Raw genomic sequence first — 24,704 nt, forward strand, 5'->3', positions numbered from 1 at the left:
TGAGAGGATTAGATAATCAACTGAGGGTTACCACACAAGCCCAGTTCCTAGCTTCTGAGCAGAGATAATGCTGTTTGTTATTATGGTGAGCACAGTGCACATAGTGACTTCTCCTCTTGGTGTGCCAAGCATATGGGGTCTAGTTTGTTCCAAAATCACCAGTATCCATCTCTATTGCCCAACCACCACTGGAACATTTGTTCAGTAACTATCCACGGACAACAAGACCTTTTGAGATTTGTGTAAAGGAGACCCAACAAGGGTACTTTAACAGCTGCTCAGTCACGTCCCCCCAATTGAGTTTTCGGGATAAGGCTCACAGAACATTGTTCTTTGCTATCCTAAGGGCAGTGGAACAGATGAGATGACATTATGGCAATGCTTTTGTCAACAAACAGAAGTAGTCAGCAGACAGGATGGTCCCCACATCTATGTACATACCCTGCAAGCCACCTGTACCACTAATAGTCAATTCCTTTACTGTTCCACTCACAAAAAGAGCGAGGGGAACAACTGTCTATACACCTCCATACGAGGTTGTTTTTCCTATTCATGTGCATTAACTTACTTTTTTCTACATTTAGAGCTAGCTGCCATTCATCACACCAACTAGAAATTATGTCTAACTCACCTTGTATCCTCCAAGCGTCACTCACGATGATACTTTTCGTACACCACAGCATCATCAGCAAATAGCCACAGGCTGCTGCTTGCCCTGTACAGCAGATCATTTTCATGTATGGAAAATAATAGTGGTCCTATCACACTTCCCTGGGGCACTCCTGACAATACCCTTGTCTCTGATGAACACTCATTGTCAAGGACAACATACTGAGTTCTGTTACTTAAGAAGTCTTGAAGCCACTCACATACCTGGGAACCTATTGTGTATGCTTGTACCTTCATTAACAGTCAGTAATGTGGCAACTTGTGAAATGCTTTATGGAAATCTAGGAATATGCAAACCACTTGTTGTCATTCATCCGTGCTTCACAGGATCTCATGTGAGAAAAGGGCAAACTGAGTTTCACATGACCAATGCTTTCTAAAATCATGCTGATTTGTGGGTAGAAGCTTTTCGCTCTCAAATAATTTCATTGTATTTGAACCGAGAATGTGTTCAAAGTCTCTGCAGCTAACCGATGTTAGAGATATTGCTCTTTAATTTTGTGGGTCCATTCTTTTACCCTTCTTTTATACAGGAGTCATCTGTGCTTTTTTCCAGCCACTTGGGAATTTGTGCTGGGAGAGAGATTCCCGATAAATGCAAACTAAGTAAGGGGCCAGGGCTGTAGAGTACCCTCCATAAAACCAAATCGGGATTCCATCAGGACCTGGTGACTTATTTGCTTTCAACGCTGTTGTTTCTCTACAACTGCAATGGTTATTACTATATCCTACATATGGGAGTCTGTGCGGTGGTCAAACAGTGGTATGTTTGCTCAAACACTTTCTTGAACGTGAAATTTAAAACTTCAGCTTTACTTTTTCTGTCTGCTACTGCAGCACCAGACCAGTCAGTGGGGACTGGATAGAAGCCTTGGACCCACTTATCAATTTAATGTAGGACCAGAATTTTCATGAGTTCTTGGCAAGATTTATTGCTAAAGTATGACAGTGGCAGTTGTATGTTTCGCGTGTCTGTCTTTTTTACAGATGCATGAATTTCTATTAATATTTAGCTAATTCTAATTTGAACAGAGAGTGCAATAGCCTTTGCTTTCTTAGCATATTCAAATTTTGTTACTGAACCACAGTGGGTCTTTTCTGCCCTTAATCCACTTACTTGCAATTACTTCTCCAGACTATGGTTTACAGTCCATTTAAACTTTGCCCATAATTCCTCTATGCCTATAGTACTGAAACTAAATGATACGAATTCATTGTCTAAGAGGGATGCTAACAACTGTCTATCTGCTCTTTCTAGCAGAAATGCTCTCGTAGCCTCCTTGATTGATTTGTTAACTTCAGTGACCAAAGTTGCTATGATGAAATGATGTTCGCTGATCCCTGTCTCTATACTGATGCCTGTTTGTAGCTGTGAGATCTAAAATATTTCCATTATGTGTGGGCTGTTGAACTAGTTGGTCAAGACAGTTTCCAGAAAAGTGTTCAAAAGAACTTCACAACACTGTCTGTCTGCATCGCCTGCAATGAATCCATAGATATCCCAGTCCATACTCAGTAGGTTCAAGTTGTCTCCAACTAATATTGCACAGTCTGAGTATTTCCAAACTACCGACCATAGACTTTCTGGCAGCAACTCCAAAACCATCGCAGCAGAACCAAGTGGCCAGTGAAAAATCCAACAGTGAACTTGATTTCATCTACACCTGTTATACTTGATCAGATAACTTCACTGTCATGGACAAATTCGACCTCAGTAGAGACAATATTTTTGTCAACTGCAATGAACATTCCTCCGCCTACAATGTCTAATCTGTGCTTTCGATATACATTCCATGAATTGCTAAATAACTCGGATGTTCATACTTCAGACTTCAGCCAGCTCTTGGTCCCAAGAAGAATTTGATAATAATATCAACCATCATTCTGAACAAAATAGTCATATTTTAATGAATCATACTGCAAAATCATATGCCCAGGGTCTGTGATGGAAAATTATAATCTCTTACCATTTTCTCGATAATGGCATAAGTATCATCAAAGTCCTGACGCTAGCTGAAAGGGGAGGAAGGGCGCGCGCGCGCGCGTGTGTGTGTGTGTGTGTGTGTGTGTGTGTGTGTGTGTGAGGGGGGGGCAGGGGGGGGGAGGGTGTAGGTGGGTGGGTGATGATTTGATACAAATGAATAGAATAGTTTCTGGTAAGATTATATTATTGTATGCAGCATTAGTTTTTTTTTTCTTTTTTTTTTCCAGTTAAGATGAAATGTCTGACGTTCTCTAGTTGTTTTCTGTAACGGTACTGATGAACCTACAGTTTAGCATCTTAAATCATTATCATCATCTTCAACAGTCTCATGCAGTACCATATTTAAAAGGCTTCTTATCATTTCATTTCTATCCTACAAGCATAGCTTTTCTTGTATCTTATATCTAGTCCAAGTCCAAATCAAACGATGGAAAGTGAAGGATGGAATAATGACAGTATTTAAAGGACATATCAAGGGAAACATTCCACGTGGGAAAAATATATCTAAAAACAAAGCTGATGTGACTTACCAAATGAAAGCGCTGGCAGGTCGATAGACACACAAACAAACACAAACATACACACAAAATTCAAGCTTTTGTAACCAACGGTTGCTTCATCAGGAAAGAGGGAAGGAGAGGGAAAGACGAAAGGATGTGGGTTTTAAGGGAGAGGGTAAGGAGTCATTCCAATCCCGGGAGCGGAAAGACTTACCTCAGGGGGAAAAAAGGACAGGTATACACTCGCGCGCGCACACACACACACACACACACACACACACACACACACATACATATATCCATCCGCGCACACACACACACACATATATATATATATATATATATATATATATATATATATATATATATACACACACACACAAGTACAACTTAACGCACACATGACCTTTATCTCTGGTTGGCCTGGTGGCTAAAGACAGTGGTTGTGTATGTGTGTGTTATGCTTCCACGAATGTGTGCGTGCATTGTCTACTTTTGGCCAGAAGCTCACAATTGGCAGTTTTTTGTTGAGCCTGTCTATGATTACTCATTTTATCTAGTCTGGGGAGGTGGAAATTCTGGCCAGTACTAACTTACATATCAAACAGGTTCTAACTTTTTCACTATACAGACAACTGATAGTATTCTCTAAAATCATTATGGCTATGTAAATTCCTAGCATGAAATAGTGAACAAAACCAAAAGCTCATGAGTGCAAGACGGAGAGTATTGGATTTTTTTTCACAATAGCTGATTTTTTACTAATACAGACAATACTCTGATTTATAAAATGGTAAAAAATATAATCTAGAAATAAATCCCATGTGTCACAATGTTGAGTAGATTAGCATTAGTTGTAATGGGTTGTTAGTATACGTCACAGAAGCAGCCTGCAATGGCGGGTTCTACGTATTGTTACACAATTTGACTCTTTGGACACACAAAAAGGCTCTTGTCTATGATGGAATTTATGAGAGAAAATATGTGAAGGGGTGTATGAATTATATGTGTTGATACAATTTCATAAGTCATCTTAGATATTTCAAAATTTAATTTAATATTTTTATGTTGGTTCTTGTTCATTTGTTAGTGTTGAAGTGTTCTTATTTTTGCAGGGAGTTCATTCACATGTGTAAACATGGAATTTTACAGTATACTGTGGTACGGCCTTTAACAACATTCATCTCTTTGTAAGTATATACAAATGCAAATATGTTATTACATAACTTCCTTGAACTGAGAAAATAATTCTATCAGCAATCATGGAGTTATGTCGTGACTGACAACAGTGTGAATATTTTGAAATAAAATTTACTTTTGTGACAAAAATGAAACAGCGACCTGTCTCTAGAGATTCTGATTTGCACCCAGATCTAACTTGTCAAATGTAAAATAATATGTTTTTCATTTATTTGGAATGTTTCAAAGTAGTGAACAAGATTAGTTGTTAAGAGTAACATTCTAGTTGCTGCATTCTTAAAGCACAGAAGCACTGTAGCAAATATGTCTGAAAAGGCAGCACATAGAATAGTGGTCCTCAGTTCCTATTTGAGCTGTGAACATGGGGTAAAAAAAATTTGGTTTACCCCAGACCGGTGGTCATTTGTATAGCCATTTGAACTTTGTCTCACTGGGGCTGTTACAGTATATTAAGCAAGGTTTGAATGATGAACTGAAGCTGGTGTCCAGGCCAATTGTGCAAATCAATTAATTCATTTTGCAAAATATTTTAATTGGACTGAAATTAATGCTCAGTAATGGCACCATTGGGATGTTATGTGCAGGAACACTTTTTTCTGGGAGGTTTTTGAAGCACAACACTTCTATACTTGTATGAATTGGTTCAAATTTTGCACAGAAGTAGATGAATAGATAAAGTCAAGAAGATTTTTTATACAATGATCATTATCCATCGTTGGGACGCAATGGATGAAAGTCGAAATAAATGTAATATGTGAAATTCATTCTTACATGTGAACTGAATGTATGGGAATGGTTTAAATTGAATCAAATAAATACAAATGCATTCTTGTGATAAAATTGAAATGTTTCTTTCAAAATGTAGCTTCATTCAGATTGTACATTCAAAATACACATTTTTTGTGAATTTCGTGCTTATGTGAATCGGTTCAGATTTTGTAAGAAGGTATACAAATACATTTAATTAATGGCTGTGCTGTTGTTTTGTGAGGGCTTTAACCACTGCCACTCATAAGCAACGTGGTTCAAAAGACAATGAAAAGCCTATACCTGATAAGTCATCACGCAAGTTAACAAAAATCTACGTTGGTTGCCAGCCTACAGTGATCCAATGTCATAGTTATGGTAGAGAAAAATTGGGAACCCCAATGAAAACTGCTCTTATCATAACACAAAAAAGTGAATATGTCTTGGGCAGAGTTAAGAATGTAAAAGAAGGGAACTTGTTTTTTGGCTTATCTGGCAGCTTCAGAGACATTTAAATCAAAACATCTTGTCATATTTACACTTTTTTATGAGTTGACCTGACTTATCCAACGCAATGTGCTCACTTCATTGCAAGGTGTTGGCACACCTTCATCTTGCAATTTTTAAACTAAAGTCCCTGATACTGTGCCAAAAATGTAGAAGATTTGCCAGCAATAGTAAACAGTATATATAATCATATGGCTTAAGAGCATACATTTCTTCTGGGGAGATGAGATTGGGGATGGATTTGTTCCTGGGAAGATGTTAAACAATTTTTTAATTTCTGGGTGGAGAAGGGATTGATTTTTTTCCGGAAGGTACCATTTCTGACACCAAACCTACCGTATTTACTTGTATCCAAGCCGTACTTTTTTTCTGGTTTTTGTAATCCAAAAAACTGCCTGCGGCTTAGAATCGAGTACAAAGTAAGCGGAAGTTCTGAAAAATGTTGGTAAGTGCCACCACAACTAACTTCTGCTGTCGAATATATGTAGCGCTACACAGGCATGCTTTGCAGGCACAAAGATAAATACTGGCGCCAAAACCTCTGCGTCAATAAATACAGTTAAAAAAAAAAGGTAAAGAGCTTTTTTGTCTGCCCCGAGTTTCGACCACTGCGCTTTCATATATTATCCAACGAAGTAAATACAAATTCCGTATTGTTCGTCTTCGAATGTAGCAGCCTTTCAAATATTCATAGCAATTTCTTTACACAAAAATACTAACAATGCACAAGGCTTTAGGATTGTTGCACGAGTTGATACGCTGGGGCTCATTAAGATATCATGTAGCGGCACCTATTGCTTCATGGAAGTTTGTCAAGTGCTTGTTAGTGTTAATGAACCATAATGAAGCGCTTTCATTATAGTGTCAAATTCAAAAGGGGAGCTATTTCTTTTGTGGAACAAAGTTCTAATCGTGCTGCAGGTCTGCGATACGGGACTGATTAGAGCAACGTCAGGCGATGGTGACTGCAGAGAGACAAATTATTTGAATGTTCAAGTAGCAGGAAAACATTTAGTGGGCCAAAGTGTGGCCAACATCAAGCACTAGACGTGATTTTAAATGAATTTGTTAAGCAACAGCGTCAGCAATTCCTGCCTGTGAATGCCGAAATTTTAAAAAATTTGGCACATGAAATTGCTAGAGAGCAAAAAATCAGAAATTTTATGGCTAGTTGCAGCTGGATTGACCTGTTTATGAAGCGCTGGGATTTTTCACTTCGGAGACGAACTTCAGTTGTTCAGAAGCTGCTGAAAAATTATGAAAAAAAACTTGTGGAATTTCAGCGCTTCATAATCAGGCGGCGCACAGAAAAGAAATACCTTCTTGGTCAAATAGGAAACGCTGACCAAACTCCCTTATATTTTGACATGCCGTCAAATTATACGGTTGACGCAAAGGAAAGAAAGACATAAGTCTTCTTACATCGGGGTGAAAACCAGCGGATGTCCGTTATGCTGGCTTGCACAGCAAGCAGATGGACGTAAATTACCCTCATTCATAGTTTTCAAGCAAAAGACTTTACTGAAATCGGAAGTGTTTCCAAAAACTGTAATTGTACCAGCAAACGAAACTGGGTGGTTTTTGGAAGACTTGGTGCTGGAATAGATTAGGCGTGTGTGGAATCATCATCCTGGCGCTATGCTTGGTTTACTCAGTCTGTTGGTATTAGATGCGTACGCAGGCTGTACAACACCTGCAGTCAAACAAAAATTAGGGGAAAGCAAAGTGGACTTGCCAGTTATTCCAGGTGGGATGATGTCAATTCTGCAACTACTTCACATCTGTTTGAATAAACCATTTAAGGACAAGCTTAAACGCATGTACACAGACTGATTTTCGAAAAGCGACAGACAACTGACACCAACAGGACGTGTAAAATGCGCAGTGTGCCAATGGATTTATGATGCACGGAAGTGTGTTCCAAATCAGACTGTGCAATAAGCATTTAAAAAACGTTCGATGTCCAATGCTCTAGATGGTACGGAGGATGATGCTCTGTATGAAGAAATGAGCAACAAAGAATTGAGTGATAGTGACTCAGAATCATGACTGATATTTTAAACATTTAGTATAAGATGTATTACAAACCTAATAAAATTTTGTTTTAAGTTTCAGCATTTAATTTCTAAGTTATTTTCATCCTTTTTTATATAAGGGTTGCTACTCTGCATTGCACAGGATAAAAAAGCGTGGGAGCTGCATCAAACCAGTCTACGGACTGAAGACAACAACAACACACTCTGCATTTGAAGTCATCACTAAAAATCTACCACGAAAATCTGATTGGCAAGACTGTTTGGGATGTATGTCAATATGGCCAACTCTACGTTCTGAATTTTTTCCTGCTTGTTACAAGAGACTGTTGCTAATAGGAACTTTTATGAATCGTGAATCACATGCAGTATTTTCTTCACCATAAGAATAATATGAATGTAAACATTATGCCATGTATACTTTCATGTTTGCTGCTATCTCATTTAAGACCTGTCTGCCTAATAAACTACGAAACTAGAATGAGACAACAGCAAACATGGAAGAATATACATATCATGTCATGTTTATATTCGTATTATTCTTATGCTGAATAGAAATGCAGTCAGAAATGAAGCACGGCAACTGACTAGATTTTTAAATCTAAGATGACTCTAATATCTGTACAGAATGCAATGTACTAAATAGCCATCTGCAAACATTTTCAATCGGAGAAAAATTTACGCTAAACTCTCGTTCAGAACATTTTCTGTCATACGCACTCTATTATTTGGTTCTTGTTATCAAAGAAAGCAGCAGTGTGAGTAACAACAAATTAGCAGTCTCTTGCCATTATTTCGCTAATGAGACAATTCCTCTCTCTCTCTCTCTCTCTCTTTTTTTTTTTTTAAGCGGCGGAAGCGCACACAAAAGCAAACCATGCAGCGAGCGGCAACAGGTCGTAAACACTCGTTATCGGAATGCGACAAACAATGCATGACACACTACAATAATGCATTTTCAGCCTAGAGTGACGTAAACACCTATAACAAAGAGAACAGCACTTATCAGATCAAAGCAAAATACGCAATTGATTCAAACCAGACAAAGCACGTGAAAAAGGAAGGGTATCCGTATAAATACAGACGGAGTGCCTGACGCATAGCAATGGCTACCTGGTAAAGCTTAATTGCTAAGCTTACAACTCGAACCAAACTACTGTAGCTGTATCTTCATCCATTCGACCTAAATTGTGTCTCATGTTACAATGACCAACTTCGTTTTGATTTGGAGGTGTGGTCTAAAACTTTTCTCTCCCCTTGAATTTCGAGTCTCAAATTTCAGGTGCGGCTTAGATTCGGGAAAATTTTTTTTCCTTGATTTCGAGTCTCATTTTTCAGGTGCTGCTTACATTCGAATAAATACAGTATCTCCTGTTACATGTGCGGTGAGGGGTGTAAGAGCAAGTAGACACACATTTATGTGATTCTAGAGAGTTGGATGCATGTACAGTAGGAAGTATCCAGAGTGGGGGTGCATCTATAATAGGAAGTATCTCAGAGTGGGAATGCATGTATCCTAAACTTTAATGACATGTTGTGTCATACTGCACGTCATGACAAATGCCATGTTGTATGACATGAGGGCATATGACATCAGGCATCATGTTACTTTTCTTGACACATTGAATTATATTACTTAGTATTATTACTAATAACAACAAGTAAAAGATCAAAAATGTGTCAAGATATTTGATTTAAGTGTCTTTGAAGTTGCCAGAAGAGCTAGTTCCCATCTTTACATCCCTAACACTGCCCAGGACATAGTCACCATTTTTGTGGTATGATAGGAGCATTGTTCATTCTGGTTACACTGTAAACAGTTGTGGAATAGAAATGTTATTAGCTGTGTTAGAAATATGTGTCAGAAATTTAAAAAAATATAGATGATGGAGCTCCTGTGTCTATAACAGGTGGCATTACACATTTTGATTGTTAATGCACAACTTGGCTCTTTTCACATTTGTAAACTTCTTCCTTCACGATGGGGTCTGCAGAACATGATGAATAAATTGATGATTGGTTCTGCTCTTAATCAATTAGTTTTGCTATCTATGGACTGTTATTCTCTTCGCAAATTTCTCTCCAGTACCTCCCGTACATGGTTTCTTTTTTGAGTAATGGTGGAATGTCACTATTTCTGTACAAATATTTCTATTGAAAATACTGTACATGTTATAGATGATGTAGCACATGTAAGAGAAACCCAGTGCAATGGACACAATTCCTTTCAATACAGTAATTTTTAGGGCAGTGGGTAACACTGCTAATTTTTGAAATCAGGCAATTCGGTGGCATAGCTCTGGACTCATACTTGAGTGGAGAAATGCTAAAATTGCCTCCAGTGTGGCGTTTTAGGTTTCTTGTGGTGTTCCCTAGACCACTTTCGGTAAATGGCGAGATGGTTTCTTCAGAAAGTCATTGACAGATACTTACCCTACCTTCTCAAAGTGAGCTACACTTCACCTCTAATGACATTACACTCAACCATTCATTTAGATAATAAATAATCATACTAATACAATAATGCAAAACTATGTTGGAAGATAAAAAATTGTAGGATATGGAGCAGTCCCATCCAAAGTGATTGATTGTTCTACGTCTTAAGATCGAATACTTCATTTCCTATTTTTCATTTTTATGCAAACATAAGAAATGTATATCTCTAAACTATCGTACCACAAGCTTTGTTGTTATGAATTTTAGTTGTATTGTGCAGTACAATATGATATTTATAGGCTGTATTACATTTCTGTGCAGTATTTGTGAGCTGAATGGTGTATACAACGAGGGTGAATTTCGAGCGGATGCTGCATTTCCCTACATGATAGCTATCAACAACTTTTCACAGTTCATTGCTATGTACTGTTTGGTGCTATTCTACCGTGCTAACCGAGAGGAGCTCAACCCTATGCACCCTATTGGAAAGTTCCTGTGCATTAAAGCTGTAGTGTTTTTCTCATTCTTGTAAGTATAGTTTTTTCTGCGTACTCAACAGAAATTTTATTGTTAAATTAATGAAAATATTCATAAAATGTGAATGATTTAAACATGTTTAAGTACTGTAACACAAGAATGTTATACTTTGAGACAACAAAGTGAGCTAGTCCAGATTTAATACCCCTCACTGAATTAATGTTTGTTTTTCTCTGACACTAGCCAGTCTGCATTTGCTATACCAGTTATAGCTGATTTCCATCATTTGTTTTGTGAATGCTAAGGTGACCTTTCATCTGTATCTCAGAAAGACGAAAAATTAAAAAAAAAAAGTAACTCCTCAATGAGGCCTAAAGGATCACACAGTATTGGTCAATCACTGTGTTAGCCTCTGTCAGATGTTGACATTTGGACATAGTATGCACCAATGGCGGAAGAAGGAAGCGCGATTGATGTCCTCTCTCGCCTTCCTTTCACGGTGCAGAGATGAAGATGCTACACCGATGTTCTCGAAATGTAAGCACCTATTCATCACCGCCCAAGCACATCGTATCTATGACAGAATGGAACAAGCTTTTCTTCGTGAGCGAATTCATACATCATGGAGAGCCTTGGCAAGAACAGATCAGGAACTTTTTGACATGTTCTATCAACTAAGTAACAGAATGCATCGAGACGACTGGGACAAGATCGACAGCATCACTCACAGGAGCATGCAGAACGAAGTCAAGACATGCACAAAAGAAAAAGTTAGAAATATGCTGGAAGCAGACTGACAAGGCGATTCCCGGTATGTCACGCACTGTGGTCAACCTCACTGAATGACAGTTGACCAAAGAGGAAGTGTCTGTTCTTCAAAAAGGAGGGAATTTCGCCATCATCCCAAGAACTATACCTATGGAGGACATCATTGCTAACACCGAAGTGGCTATTTGGATCCTTCCTTGTGAAAGGACAGAGGAAATACACACTGAAACAGCCAGGATACTGCACCAAGCTAAACCACCAGATTGCAATATGAAGAAAGAAGAGGTACAAGCTATTAAGAATCTTAACCCCAACAAGAGTATATTGGTACTGCCTGTCAATAAGGGGAATGCGACTGTCATAATGAAGGCCAAAGATTATGAGCAAAAGATCCAAGAACTATTAGATCTGACAACGTACCAAAAACTAAGCATAGATCCGACACAGCGTATCACACGGAATACGAATCTCTTAATCAAGGCATCTTCTCTGCTGGCAGACATACAGAGAAACCTGCGCAACACAGAAGCCCTACTACCTCGGCTGTATGGATTACATAAGATCCATAAAGAACAATGTTCCACTAAGACCAATTGTTAGCACTCCTGGCTCACCGACGTATAAACTGTCAAAACACTTGGCCTCTCTGCTCCACCCGCACGTGGGGAAGACCGACACATACATAAAGAACTCAGGACATTTCATTGAGAAGCTGAACAAACTAAAACTTGCACCAAACGACATCCTCATCAGCTTTGATATTCAGAATGAGATTTTCACTCTGCAGTGGAGTGTACACTGATACGAAACTTCCTGGCAGATTAAAACTGTGTGCAGGACCGAGACTCGAACTCGGGACCTTTGCCTTTTGCGGGCAAGTGCTCTACCAACCGAGCTACCCAAGCACGACAAATGCCCTGTCCTCATAGCTTTACTTCTGCCAGTACCTCGTCTCCTACCTTCCAAGCTTTGCAGAAGCTCTCCTGGGAACCCTGCAAAACTAGCACTCCTTAATCTGCCAGAAAGTTTCATATCAGTGCACACTCCACTGCAGAGTGAAAATCACATTCTGGAAACATCCCCCAAGCTGTGGCTAGCCCATGTCTCTGCAATATCCTTTCTTTCAGGAGTGCCAGTTCTGCAAGGTTCGCGGAAGAGCTTCTGTAAAGTTTGGAATGTAGGAGACGAGGTATTGGCAGAAGTGAAGCTGTGAGGACGGGGCATGAGTCGTGTTTGTGTAGCTCAGATGGTATAGCTCTTGCCCCCAAAAAATCAAAGTTCCCGAGTTCGAGTCTCGGTCCGGCACACAGTTTTAATCAGCCAGGAAGTGTCATATCAGCTTTGATGTTGGTTCTTTGTATATGAAAGTGCCACTCAGTGATGCTCTGAGCACATCGGTTCCATTTTCCCGCAAGACATCACAAAGCTCTTCCATGCATGTCTCACGACGAGCCATTTCACGTGAAATGGCAATTTCTACAAACTGCTGGAAGGCGTTGCCAGGGGTAGTCCTCTTAGTCCAGTGGTGGCCAACTTCTTTATGGAACATTCCGAAGCACAGCCACTGGACTCAGCAACTTGTAAACCGAAGGTTTGGTACAGATACGTCCATGTTACTTTCATTGTGAGGCGCCATGGTGAAGAACTGCTAGGTGACTTCCTAAGACACTTGAAAAGCCTTCGCGCCAACATGAAATTTACCATGGTAATAGAAAAGGACAAAAAACCTACCATTTCTGGATGTGCTGGTCACAAGGGATGATGAAAACCAAGGACATAGCGTGTACCAAAAACTGACACACATGGACCAATATCTGTACAAATTATCAAACCACCACCCGAGCCAGAAAAGAGGCGTGATTCATACACTCGTAACGCGAGCAGGATGACTATTTGAGTCAAAGCACCTCAAACATGAAATGCGACACCAGGAAAATGTTCTGAGGAGCAGTGGGTACTCCACAAATGATCTTAGAAGTGTAACAGAGCCAAACACTCGGCAAAGTAAGAAATCAGAAAAATAAATGGAACTTCCTGGCAGATTAAAACTGTGTGCCGGACCGAGACTCGAACTCGGGACCTGTGCCTTTCGCGGGCAGGTGCTCTACCAACTGAGCTACCCAAGCATGACTCACGCCCCATCCTCACAGCTTTACTTCTGCCGGTACCTCGTCTCCTACATTCCAAACTTTACAGAAGCTCTCCCGCGAACCTTGCAGAACTGGCACTCCTGAAAGAAAGGATATTGCAGAGACATGGGCTAGCCACAGCTTGGGTGATGTTTCCAGAATGAGATTTTTGCTCTGCAGTGGAGTGTGCACTGATATGAAACTTCCTGGCAGATTAAGGACCGTACGACCTTGAGGCAAAAATTCATGATGCAGTTCGCCACGGTAGTTGAAAAAAACAGTGAGTAAAACTTTGACATTTGATCGAACTTGACGTGCTTTTTTCGATCTTGGATCTCTGGGATGCACCCATTGGGACAATTGGGCTTTGGTTTCAACGTCACAATCATAAACTCATGTTTTGTCACTAGTTATGACCCTTTTGAGCAAATCAGGATCATCACTGACGTCATTCAAGAGCTCCTGAGCAATGCTCACGTGACAGTTCTTCTGATGAAAACTGAGAAGTTCTGGAACCAACTTCACTGACACACATCTCATGCCCAAAACATCCGAAAAAATTGCATGACACAAGCCGACTGAAATGCCAACATCCTCAGCAACTTCTCTTATGGTGATTTGACAATTTTCCAAAATGATTTTCTTCACAGCTTCGGTATTATCGTCTGTTTTGATATGCTGGGTCGTCCAGAGCGAGATTTGTCATTGGCATCTTCTCAGCCATCTTGGATAAGCTTGTACCACTTGTAAACATTATTTTTACTTAGAGCAGACTCATCATATGCCACTGTCAACATTTAAAGTTTTTTAGGGCACTTGATTCCATTGTTCAGACAAAATTCAATGCCGAATTCTTTGCTCCATTTTTTATAATAATTTAAAATCAGCGAGCACATTAAAACACATCTAACCTTTCTATCTGTCAAAAACAAAAAAAGTATGCTCCATGCTTGAAACTGTGAATGTATGTTTGGGACATGTGTACCAACATAACAAAAAAAAAAGGTTGATGATCAAATGTACGTTGCCCGTGCAATTTGAAAAGTCACCTCACTTTTTGAACAGCCCTCATATGCCATATACAACTTCATAGAAGTTCTGTTGTGACCAGAATGAAATAATTCACTATGAATAATTATTAACTTTAGTGGTTGCTGCAAAATAGTTGACAGATTCTGTTACCTTTTCTTTAAATGTACTAATTTTATCTTATTTTTATTCTTTTCTTTTATAGCCAAGGAGTAATTATAGCAATACTTGTGTACACTGGAGTTATATCATCTGTATTTGATGCCTCAGATCATGATACAATTAAGGACATCTCATCAAAATTGCAGGTGAGCTAAAGTATAATTAACACTGAAGAAAACCGTTTGTAGTGGATGCATTATTTAGTTATCAAAGGATAGTTTTGCTCCTCAGTCTTTTTTGTGCGAGGGTCACTCATATAAAGTTTGATGCTCAAATTACCTATATTCTTGTTGTATACTGGCAGTTAGTGTGTTCAGCTGGCTACAATCTCTTGTTGTACTCTACGTCAATTATTTAAACTAACACCACTCATCCATCCTAGCGGCAGCTGCCAGCATTAATTGCTGCCCTCTGCATATTATTATGTGTGCAAGTAGAGTCAATGCATGTTACATGAAACAAAATATTAACACTCCAAAGAGAGAGATCAAACTGAATTTTTTCATTTCAGAAATCTGAAAAATCTGGGACACTGTGGCTGTGGGATTGTTGTGCCCCTAAACATTCTCTCTTTAAAACTTCTCGACATTTTGAAAACCTAGACAGTCTTAACCTGCTATCCTTTAGAAATTATTTTACTGCTTGAATGAAAAGCTGTATAATTACATGAAGAAATACATCTTTAGCTTGTTTATTAAAAGCCATGCAGCTAATTTTTACAATTGAACTTTGGGTTCAGTAAAAATTTTCCTGTTAGCCACCACGAGAGACCGCAGTTGCAGTGTGTATCTTTACACTGGCTTGTTCCTCACTGTAATAAATAAAGATATACAAAATTCTCTTCTACCAACAATATGAAATTTGTCATGAAGCCATTATGAAACACCGTTGAAATTACCAGTTCAGATCCATAAAATTATACTTTCACAGCCATTTATGCATACTTAAAGTACTTTTATTTAATGTGTTTCCAGAACTGTGTCAATATACTAACTGAGCACCTTCCCCTACTGTAAATCTAAACTACAGCCTCATGCTGACCATCAGACAGACAGAAAATCCATCATTCTTTGTAGCCACTCTCCAAAAATCTGATCATGATCATCTATCCTTTGCATAGCAGCCAAATTTGCCTCAGTTGATGCTCAACTTTCTTTTTCATTCATTTATTCATTCATTCACTTGCACAACATGTTTCATAAATCCCATCATGAAGAAGACTATTCAAGTATGTGAAACTAACTCAGTTATACATTAATAGGTCACTGCAGGCTATTTCTGTGCAGTATGATAACAACAAAAGATGAGTCATTCTAATGTACTCACACTGATTATTGTGGGAATTACTAGTTGATTGGTTTATATTTGTATGTATGTTTGTTATGTGAAAAACCTTTACTTTGGAGAAGACCATTGCTCTTCCTTCCCCTCATGAACCATGGACCTTGCCGTTGGTGGGGAGGCTTGCGTGCCTCAGCGATACAGATAGCTGTACCGTAGGTGCAACCACAACGGAGGGGTATCTGTTGAGAGGCCAGACAAACGTGTGGTTCCTGAAGAGGGGCAGCAGCCTTTTCAGTAGTTGCAGGGGCAACAGTCTGGATGATTGACTGATCTGGCCTTGTAACAATAACCAAAACAGCCTTGCTGTGCTGGTACTGCGAATGACTGAAAGCATGTGGAAACTACGGCCGTAATTTTTCCCGAGGGCATGCAGCTTTACTGTATGGTTAAATGATGATGGCGTCCTCTTGGGTAAAATATTCAGGAGGTAAAATAGTCCCCCATTCTGATCTCCGGGCGGGGACTACTCAGGAGGACGTTGTTATCAGGAGAAAGAAAACTGGCGTTCTACGGATCAGAGCGTGGAAAGTCAGATCCCTTAATCGGGCAGGTAGGTTGTAAAATTTAAAAAGGGAAATGGATTGGTTAAAGTTAGACATAGTAGGAATTACTGAAGTTCGGTGGCAGGAGGAACAAGACTTTTGGTCAGACGAATACAGGGTTATAAATACAAAATCAAATTGGTGTAATGCAGGATTAGGTTTAATAATGTATAAGAAAATAGGAGTTCAGGTAAGCTACTACAAACAGCATAGTGAACGCATTATTGTGGCCAAGATAGACACGAAGCCCACGCCTACTACAGTAGTACAAGTTTATATGCCAACTAGCTCTGCAGATGATGAAGAAATTGATGAAATGTATGATGAGATAAAAGAAATTATTCAGATAGTGAAGGGAGACGAAAATTTAATAGTCATGGGTGACTGGAATTCGAGTGTAGGAAAAGGGAGAGAAGGAAACATAGTAGGTGAATATGGATTGGGGGTAAGAAATGAAAGAGGAAGCCGTCTGGTAGAATTTTGCACAGAGCATAGCTGAATCATAGCTAACACTTGGTTCAAGAATCATAAAAGAAGGTTGTATACATCGAAGAATCCCGGTGATACTAAAAGGTATCAGATAGATTATATAATGGTAAGACAGAGATTTAGGAACCAGGTTTTAAATTGTAAGACATTTCCAGGAGCAGATGTGTACTCTGACCACAATCTATTGGTTATGAACTGCAGATTAAAATTGAAGAAACTGCAAAAAGGTGGGAATTTAAGGAGATGGGACCTGGATAAACTGACTAAACCAGAGGTTGTACAGAGTTTCAGGGAGAGCAAAAGGGAACAATTGACAGCAGAGGGGGAAAGAAGTACAGTAGAAGAAGAATGAGTAGCTCTGAGGGATGAAGTAGTGAAGGCAGCAGAGGATCAAGTAGGTAAAAAGACGAGGGCTAGTAGAAATCCTTGGGTAACAGAAGAAATATTGAATTTAATTCATGAAAGGAGAAAATATAAAAATGCAGTAAATGAACCAGGCAAAAAGGAATACAAACGTCTCAAAAATGAGATCGACAGGAAGTGCAAAATGGCTAAGCAGGGCTGGCTAGAGGACAAATTTAAGGATGTAGAGGCTTATCTCACTAGGGGTAAGATAGATACTGCCTACAGGAAAATTAAAGAGACCTTTGGAGAAAAGAGAACCACTTGTATGAATATCAAGAGCTCAGATGGAAACCCAGTTCTAACCAAAGAAGGGAAAGCAGAAAGATGTAAGGAGTATATAGAGGGTCTATACAAGGGCGATGTACTTGAGGTCAATATTACAGAAATGGAAGAGAATGTAGATGATGAAATGGGAGATACGATACTGCATGAAGAGTTTGACAGAGCACTGAAAGACCTGAGCTGAAACAAGGCTCCAGGAGTAGACAACATTCCATTAGAACTACTGACGGCCTTGGGAGAGCCAGTCCTGACAAAACTCTACCATCTGGTGAGCAAGATGTATGAGACAGGTGAAATACCCTCAGACTTCAAGAAGAATATAATAATTCCAATCCCAAAGAAAGCAGGTGTTGACAGATGTGAAAATTACCGAACTATCAGTTTGATAAGCCACGGCTGCAAAATACTAACACGAATTCTTTACAGACGAATGGAAAAACTGGTAGAAGCCGACATCGGGGAAGATCAGTTTGGATTCCGTAGAAATATTGGAACACGTGAGACAATACTGACCTTATGACTTATCTTAGAAGAAAGATTAAGGAAAGGCAAACCTACATTTCTAGCATTTGTAGACTTAGAGAAAGCTTTTGACAATGTTGACTGGAACACTCTCTTTCAAATTCTAAAGGTGGAAGGGGTAAAATACAGGGAACGAAAGGCTATTTACAATTTGTACAGAAATCAGATGGCAATTATAAGAGTCGAGGGGCATGAAAGGGAAGCAGTGGTTGGGAAGCGAGTGAGACAGGGTTGTAGCCTATCCCTGATGTTATTCAATCTGTACATTGAGCAAGCAGTAAAGGAAACAAAAGAAAAATTCGGAGTAGGTATTAAAGTCCATGGAGAAGAAATAAAAACGTTGAGGTTCGCCGATGACATTGTGATTCTGTCAGAGACAGCAAAGAACTTGGAAGAGCAGTTGAACGGAATGGACAGTGTCTTAAAAGGAGAAGATGAACATCAAAAAAAGCAAAACGAGGATAATGGAATGTAGTCGAATTAAGTAGGGTGATGCTGAGGGAATTAGATTAGGAAATGAGACACTTAAAGTAGTAAAGGAGTTTTGCTATTTGTGGAGTAAAATAACTGATGATGGTCGAAGTAGAGAAGATATCAAATGTAGACTGGCAATGGCAAGGAAAGCGTTTCTGAAGGAGAGAAATTTGTTAACATGGAGTATAGATTTAAGTGTCAGGAAGTCGTTTCTGAAAGTATTTGTATGGAGTGAAGCCATGTATGGAAGTGAAACATGGACGATAAATAGTTGGGACAAGAAGAGAATAGAAGCTTTCAAAATGTGGTGCTACATAAGAATGCTGAAGATTAGATGGGTAGATCACATAACTAATGAGTAGGTATTGAATAGAATTGGGGAGAAGAGGAGTTTGTGGCACAACTTGACGAGAAGAAGAGACCGGTTGGTAGGACATGTTCTCAGGCATCAAGGGATCACAAATTTAGCATTGGAGGGCAGCGTGGAGGGTAAAAATCGTAGAGGGAGACCAAGAGATGAATACACTAAGCAGATTCAGAAGAATGTAGGTTGCAGTAGGTACTGGGAGATGAAGAAACTTGCACAGGATAGGGTAGCATGGAGAGCTGCATCAAAACAGTCTCAGGACTGAAGACCACCACAACAACAACAACATTGCTCTTCCTCTTAAGCTACTCAGCTGCAGTTTTTATTTAATATAACAAGCAAAGCATTCATGTAACTGTGCACAAAACATTAACAGCTGTTTGTATATTGGCAAAGTCAGCATCTGGTTAATACAAAAGTAATTAAGTGGATTTATGTCCCCGAGTCCAAATATTTTGATAAATCACAGGAATAGTGGATAATAAGGTATTTTTAATTTTGTTTTTTCAATATGTGGGGTATTTTCCATTTTCTGCTTGATGTCCATGATCTACATAGAGCCTTTTCCAACAAATATGAAATTCCAGTTTGAACCCTAAAAAATGAAGCATTGTCTATATGGAGAATATTTTTCTTCTAGCACTGTGACTGTGAATTTTGCAGTTTATCCTAAATTCATTCTTGTTAATGTAAATAGTGTTAGGGAGCAAATGTACTGGTATATAAGAGTAAGAATCCTTAGTTTCCTGAAGAGACCTATGCAAAATGCTTGGTTACCAACTTTATGCAGATTCTTGTATACAGAGATGTAGAATAAATACTTTTCTTACCTTAAGTGCATTTCCTCAGTTGATTAACCTGTAGTACAATATAGAATGCCAAGTATTCTCTCATGTGCATTTCAACAGATTGAGATAGATTTTCGAGATCATGGGAAGGAGGAAGATGGATCAATAATTAAGGTCACTTGCTTAAGTCCACTGTGATAAATGGGTGTCACCATTAAACATTTTAGTCTCTCAAGAAGTAAACCTTGACTCAGCAAGTCACAAAGATAACTCAAGGAGATCAGCATAAGATTATAGTGCTAAGGTTGACATGCCATCATAGGCAAAAGAGTTACTGCTTTTCAGCAACCTAATTATTTTTGTGATCTCTCTTTACCATTTATTTGGCAACACTGATGTCTGATAGTGGACTATGCAATACCTATCTAAATAAATCTAATGGCTCTGTTTGTAGTGGTCTATTTCTTCTTTTCAGCTATCATCACAATAATATATATAAATTAATTACCAGTCGCTTTTCTTCTATTCTTGTTGGGACTATTAGTAAAGCTGGACATCAGTAACTCTAGATACCGTCAATCAGTACTATTGAACAGGAATCAAAATTGAAATTGCACATACTATCACTTTGCAGATATTTCTACAATGTCTTATCAGTATACTCTCTAATTGCCTAGTCGACTTTTTGGAGGCCTCCTTACTTCCAGATTCATTGTGTTTTATGTTCCTAAGCCTATTAGTAAGTGCTGTGCTCAAGGAGTCGATCAGCACATTAGTCATATAACCACTCCCTATTCTGTATAGTATGCCTATAGTAATGTGATAGCAACTTGTGCAAAAGTACACCTGGTCAAATTCTGTTATTTCAGACTATTTTGTGTTGCTATAGGTCATCTGTAGAAATTCCTTTATTTTTTTCAGTTTCTTGCAGTGGTAGAAGAAATTCATCTTTCTTGCTCATTAAATGTCAGGTATGCAGCACATAAATTCCATTTCTTCTTATAATATTTCAGCTGTATATCATTCAGCTGTCTTCAGAGTAAGCGAAAACATGAAGATGTTCACCTTTCTTATTCTACCATCTTTTAAGTTTTGATGGAAAAAGTGTTACGATTGACACTCTTTGTGTTGTCCAAGTTGGTGTCTTTTGTTTCTTCACTGATTCTTGCAGTTAAGTTTTATCTATTAAGCAGTTCTATTTCTGGAAACATTTAGTATGAAAAGGACCCAGACATAATACTGGAAACCTCAGGGACATGATAGATAGTGCCCTAATTACATTGAATGCTTCTGGAAAGCATTCGGGAGGACGACGGTTCAATCCCGTCTCCGGCCATCCTGATTTAGGTTTTCCGTGATTTCCCTAAATCGCTTCAGGCAAATGCCGGGATGGTTCCTTTGAAAGGGCACGGCCGATTTCCTTCCCCATCCTTCCCTCACCCGAGCTTGCGCTCCGTCTCTAATGACCTCGTTGTTGACGGGACGTTAAACACTAATATCCTCCTCCTCCTTCTGGAAATTAGGAACATCTTAGTGGAAACTATATGATGTGGTAATCAATGTGCAATGTTCGTCACCAAGGTCTTTTCCCAGAGAGACTAAATCATCAAGCTCTTCACTAAGCTTTAAAATACAAGTTGCCTGATATCCACTACTCAGAGTTATATACTACTTAGACATTTCCTTCCTATGACAAGGCCCTAGCTGGGCCTTTTCTTATCAATGCTTTCCTGAACTTCTTGAGTTCTCTACACACTTACAAAAATATTCACGGAATGAACAACTGTGCAAACAGCCATAGAGTAGCAAGAAACAGTCAACTACGTGAATCTGCCTACAATTGTGGAGCAACACGGCCATTTGGGATCAACGTGCAGCATGTGCTGGAGTCACTTGGTACAGGACAAGTACAACCCCAAATCCAGGTTTTAACTGCCTGCCACCCTGGTTACTGCAGAGGCTCAGAGATTAATTTTAATTTAGTGTAGTAAGAAAGACACGATTGCATTCCCACATATGTTTTTAATACAGCATAACCCCATTTGTACATTTCCAGAATTAACGTTTTCCCGCTGTTCATGACATCTTTTATCGCTCCCGTCAAATTTCCTATGTCCATACCCGATTTTGCGTCAACATATTTATAATTTTCCCACAATTTATGCATTATGAAAAAATGTTTGTGGAGAAAAAAACGACGCTGGCTGTTCAGTAGTGTTTACAAATATTATGTGGTTAAGTTTCTTGACACCAGAGCACTCTACTCAACGGATTTGAACCGGTAAACGTGTAAAAGTTGGAACAATTCATGCAGTATCTCCCGCCACTGCCAAGCTCTCCTTGGCACGGTGGCTGATGGGAGTAACTTGATTCGTTCGAATAAAGATATCATGATCAGTCACAACAATTTCCAAACTGTCTCTACTGTGCAAACGCAGTTTTGTGATTGTTGTGATAATTGTCAAACCATGTTCACCATGCTTCAGCATTTGGCCACTTGTAGTGCAAGTTGACATCGTCATGCACTTTGCATTGCTCAAATGTTTTTAGTTTAAACATAGCACTGGTTACCTTTTTTTTTCCTGCTGAGCAACACGTGTTTCAAGAATTTATTCTCATTGTCAAGTGCAGTATTTACTTATGTATTTTTCTTGATATTACACAAATAGTGAGTGATTGTTTGCATGTTTGTGGTTTTCTACATAACTGAGGAGGCACAGTACTTGATAAATTTAAAAAGATGATTACAGTGCAAAGAGATGCAGAATAACAAACATTCAATCACCACACAAAATATTTATGTACATATTTACACTTGACAACGAGAAAAAATTCTCAAAATGTGCCATGCCCAGCATGAAAAAATATGTAACTAGTGCAGAATTTCATTATTTAAATAATGAATGGTGGCTGCAGGCTTCCAAAAACATTGTGTATGACGTATGAAATTGAGTCAAACTTTCCTACTTCCTAGACAGTTATCAGTTCCAGTTACATCAGTGGTTTTATTAGATAGTAAACCTTTATTAGATAATAAATAAGTCCCTGACAAGTTGTGGCGGAACGCCACATGTATTTATTTAAGAAAAGTGGTTTTGTATTGTGTTGAATAATTCGTCATGTGAGGCTAGAACTGTTAAAGTGCGACATGTTTTGTGCAATGAATATTAACATTTGGAAGAAAAAGAAATTATTTCTAGAGACCTAAAGATAAGATATTGAACCTTCTTTATTTTATCTGTGTTGGTCAATGAAAAAGACCAGAGGCATTGTATCATGTTACTCACTCTCTTGTCTTCGATTCTTGTATGGATGATAGGCGCCATTGTACAGCGGATATAATTGTGTGTAAGTTCTGTAAAACTGTTCAGTATATAAATAATATTTCCATATAATAACATTTACTTTTTGTACAGCTCGCACCTCTCATATTAGTAAATCAATATTTTGTGTAAATTTGTTGTTTTGGCATGTGCTCCGGAGGGGACCAACATTTCTCTTGTAGCATAGGTCAGTCATTATGCCGGCAAAACAATTATTCTTATTAAATCATTTATGAAATGTAAGTCTAAATGTAGGAGACTTCTCTGTTTTTCCCATCCAATATTCTAAAGCCAGTAAAATTAAATTAAAGCTTTAATCATTAATATTTTTGCTGCATTGACTTCTTGGACCACTTAATGACAGATGACAAGAATCTCCTTAGCTTTGCCTTCCTAGTGAAAAATAATCAAAGCAATTTATTACTTATCATGAAAACAGAAATATCTCAGGTATTAATTGTCATTTTAAAATTGGTACATAATTAATTAAACCAGTTGCCATCAAGCCCCCTGAGAACTAATTTTTATTACAACATTCCACATAATATATACAGATTTTTATTAATAATACGAGCCACACACGCAAACTTAACCATAGAAGGTGGTGAGTGGCACCGTGGCATGCAGTGTTTCAAAAATTGTTATGTAAGCACTGTGGAAAATGCTTCTGGTGGTATTGAGTTTGTTGAACAGTTTCATACTAGCCAAGATCAGAAGCCAATGCTAATGATGACCATTTCTCTTTAAATCAAGTACCACAACAGAAACAGGAAATTACAAATTTATGTCATATTATCACCCAACAAATAAAAATATTATTTTTTATACAACTGGCACCCCACATTGAGCACCCTAAACCCAAAAATGCTCGTAGGTGTGTCTGCGTGCACCAACGTACGCGTGTGCATGCGTGCACACACACACACACACACACACACACACACACACACACACGGAGCCATTGAATCTTGTAGTAGGCATACCCGTGTATCTATGAATCACAGTCTTCTTTACATTCAGAGACACGGAGAAGAGTTTCCATGCAGTAGCATTTTGTCTACAAATCTTCAAAGAATGTATTGTTTTCTACAGATGCCGCATCACAAGTGAATAAGAGGTTGCTTAGAAGTAAGTCCCCACTAAAGCAATTGGTCTGAGCAGCAATATGTGAAGCTTCCTGTCAACCATGGAATGTAGACAGATGACCAGGTTTGTTCCACCAAAACACACTTTGAGAAGTAGCAAGAAGAATATACTAAACAAGGTAAGGGCCAGCACACAGCCTTGATGAACTCATTGTTGCACAGAAAATGAATCAAACGTTCCTCTGCCAAATATCAAACCATCCTCCATATCTTTGTGAGAAACTCTGATCATCCTCAGGAGTTTTGGAGGACATTCTACTTCACTAGTGAAGTATACAGTTCCTCCGTGCTGGCTATGTCAAGAGCCTTATGTAGGTTGATGAAAGCTATGAAAATGGGGTCTTCTGCTCATACCGCATTTCCAGAATTTGCTGCAGTGTCA

General features: G+C 38.7%; 1 protein-coding gene across 1 annotated transcript in view; it reads left to right on the forward strand.

The window, feature by feature from the left end:
• LOC126412392 (transmembrane protein 184C) overlaps nucleotides 1–24,704 on the forward strand; it is an 85,428-nt gene that overhangs the window by 21,319 nt on the left and 39,405 nt on the right. The window contains exons 4-6 of the mRNA XM_050081969.1: nucleotides 4,269–4,343; nucleotides 10,398–10,604; nucleotides 14,685–14,787. Of these exons, the coding sequence (XP_049937926.1) occupies nucleotides 4,269–4,343; nucleotides 10,398–10,604; nucleotides 14,685–14,787 (385 nt within the window). The remainder of the gene's footprint in view (nucleotides 1–4,268; nucleotides 4,344–10,397; nucleotides 10,605–14,684; nucleotides 14,788–24,704) is intronic.

Source organism: Schistocerca serialis, chromosome 7, assembly GCF_023864345.2.
Source record: "Schistocerca serialis cubense isolate TAMUIC-IGC-003099 chromosome 7, iqSchSeri2.2, whole genome shotgun sequence".
Lineage (NCBI taxonomy): Eukaryota > Metazoa > Arthropoda > Insecta > Orthoptera > Acrididae > Schistocerca > Schistocerca serialis.